This window comes from Poecilia latipinna, unplaced genomic scaffold (assembly GCF_001443285.1).
Source record: "Poecilia latipinna isolate Pla-1442-1.1 unplaced genomic scaffold, P_latipinna-1.0 Scaffold2608, whole genome shotgun sequence".
Classification (NCBI taxonomy): Eukaryota; Metazoa; Chordata; class Actinopteri; order Cyprinodontiformes; family Poeciliidae; genus Poecilia; species Poecilia latipinna.
In genome coordinates, this window is record NW_015115224.1 from 65356 (window position 1) to 68095 (window position 2740).

Genomic DNA, 2740 nt, shown 5'->3' on the forward strand with positions numbered 1-2740 from the left:
CAGGCAAGGAAACATTAAAAGTGACTGAGAAAAAGAGATGTGTTAGGTATCAGGACAGAGTTTTCACAAATATTTCAGAATAAATCTCATTCACTCTCCAAAATCATTTTGACTGTATCATAGGTAGAACAGGGAGAAGTTTACATTTAGACTTTTGTTTATTTTCTGATATAATATGATTTATGCATTATTTGTGTTTGAACAGGCAGCAGATTTTTATGCAACTGTATTAATTTTGCACATCTGTGCTATCACATTAGACTAAAATATCGCTTTTCATGTTCATGCCATTAAATAAAATTATGAGACTTATCACCCTGTGGCCTGTGACTACCACTGCATTTTGTGTGCCAAGTAATAATTTGTTAATGGGAATGGTGTCTTACTATGTTTATCGTTGCCATTTGAGACGTTATGATCTGGCTACTTAACCTGTAAATGTTCCAGGGTAATTGTGTCAACTCACCCAGAGTTTGGCAGATAAAACTTTAGATTTATTAGTTTAGAAATATAAAATCGGTCCCCTGCTGCTGAACTGTGGCTGTTAGTGATTATGTGTGTTTTTAGCCACTAAGGACAGTTGCGATTGGATGCGGGATGACGATAAATCACTCAACAGACCTCTGAAAAATGTGTCCCTCTGTGTTGGGAGATCACGGTTACGCCCCTGATCCCAGAGGAATCTGATCTGCTGTGATTCCTGAAAGCCCTCATCCTTATTCTTTGGAAACAAATCTCAGCTCGTTGTTATTTATAAACACCAAAGACTCTGGAAACAGAGTCGTAAACAGCAGTAAGTCCGTACCTTTCGCGTGTAAGTTTCTGCCTCCCACTTTTAAATCCTCTGCCCTTCCCTGGTCTCTTTGACTCGATGGATGGGAGCAGCGAAAGAGCCACAAAGGCTAAAAGGATCGGTGAGATCACACGCATCCTGAACACTGCAGGGGGTTTATTTTCACCTACAGGAGCAAAAGTCAAAGCAGGAATCTGTGCTGAAAGTCTTCAGCTGTGTTGGTTTTGATGTAACACAGATTCTCTTCACTCTGTTAGGGGGGGGAAAAAAAGCTCAAGTCAGCACATCATCAAAGTGAAGAGTCATCACATAAAATTCATGTGTATTGAGGTTTATTACCAGTAAGTAGATGAAAACAGAATTTAACAGGCTTTGCTCATTTTGTGTTTTTTTTTTCTTTTCTTCAGGCGAATGCAGAAACCTGCAGGAACTCAACTTGTCAGAGTGCTTAGCTATTACTGTAAGTAAACAAGTAGATGGTTGGAAGTTTGGAGAAAATATTGAAACTAAAAAACTGTGTTTAGATGTATATGAAGTTTTAAGGCTAAAACATTCATCATGTTGATTTAATGCCATCCTGCATTAAATTATAGATTGGCAGGACTTCTGGAAACAACATTCCCCACACAAATGAATCACTCTGACTCATTTTTGTCCAGCAGTAGGAAATCTCTTTTTTTTAAATTATTATTACTACTATTATTTTACAGTGTGAAGAAAAGGAAAGCAAAAGTTTACAGTAAACTTTTTTTAGTGGTTTTAGTTCGAATCTAATGTTACATTTGATCTCAGCTGCTGGTACCCGGATACGGGTATAAAGGCACAAAACAGTTGGCTGAAACTTTCCATCCCACTGTTCACATGTTTAATAATCCTTACAGTACGATGACAGGTTAAGCCTCTGTGTCTAAAGTTTTCCCCGTGGCGTGTATGTTGCCTCAGTTCCACCCTTACATGCTGCTGCCAATCAACTAAACTTTTTCCAACCTCTCAAAACATGCAAGTTTGACTCTTTGGAAATATTTAGCATTCAAAAAGTGAACACGGTTATGGCATGACCAGTAAAGGAGTGCCGCCATAACACTGTTGGGAAGCTAGAAGCTGCATATCTGTTCAGACTTTATTATTGTTTTTTATGTAAAGAAAAAGTGTGGTTGGTTAATTCTAGTTCAGCAGCCAATTCAGACAATGTAGTCAGTTAATGTTAGGTTAACATACATGCTTTACTTCATTAGGAAAAAACTGCAAACACATGTAAGAATCCATGCAATGAGCTTTTTACAACTACCAGATGAAGCAGGAATTTAAAAAAACAGTTCACCAAATAATATTTATTTTAGCCACAATTGAAATTTTGTTTTCTTTGCTACTTTGATATAAAAGCAGTTAGATAATGTTTTTGCTCTAAATTATGATGTAAGTACATCAAAACCCTGATAGTTCTCCCCAACGCTATCAAACCTTTAGAGTTTCATACTAGAAAACGCCAATGTTCGATTATTAACAGCATAATCTTTGTTTTCACATTATCTGAGTGTTAAATGTCTTTCCAGAGAACGAAAACACGGAATGAAATGTTTCCTGATAATAGTCCGCTTCAGAATAAAACATGTAAATCCATCTTTGTGATGTTCAGAGAGACATTTTACGTTGAACTCTGCTCTTTACCAGGATATGATGATTCAGAGAATCACGGAGGGATGTCCATGCCTGCTCTACCTGAACCTTTCTTACACACTCATAACAAACCAGTCTTTGAGAGCAATAATCAGGTAAACCTTGCGAAATAAAAGATCCAGTTTTAGCTTTTTCTACCCTAGATGTACACACATATATATATATATATATATATATATATTTTTTTTTTTTTTTTTTTTTTTTAGTTTAAAAAAGCTTTTTTTTTTTAAAATAAATTTTCAAAAATTTTCCCAGCAGAAACAAAAAAAA

The 2740-nt window shown here is 35.9% G+C and overlaps 2 protein-coding genes across 4 annotated transcripts in view; one reads left to right on the plus strand and one right to left on the minus strand.

Moving 5' to 3' along the window:
* fbxl13 (F-box and leucine-rich repeat protein 13) overlaps positions 1–2740 on the plus strand; it is a 27895-nt gene that overhangs the window by 15001 nt on the left and 10154 nt on the right. For all 3 annotated transcript variants that reach the window (XM_015020571.1, XM_015020573.1, XM_015020572.1), the window contains exons 10-11: positions 1201–1253; positions 2465–2565. In XM_015020571.1, the coding sequence (XP_014876057.1) occupies positions 1201–1253; positions 2465–2565 (154 nt within the window). The remainder of the gene's footprint in view (positions 1–1200; positions 1254–2464; positions 2566–2740) is intronic.
* Positions 1–2740, minus strand: part of LOC106938502 (leucine-rich repeat-containing protein 17-like) — a 14699-nt gene that overhangs the window by 8263 nt on the left and 3696 nt on the right. The window contains exon 2 of the mRNA XM_015020574.1: positions 806–1043. Within this exon, the coding sequence (XP_014876060.1) occupies positions 806–930 (125 nt within the window). The 5' untranslated portion in view covers positions 931–1043. The remainder of the gene's footprint in view (positions 1–805; positions 1044–2740) is intronic.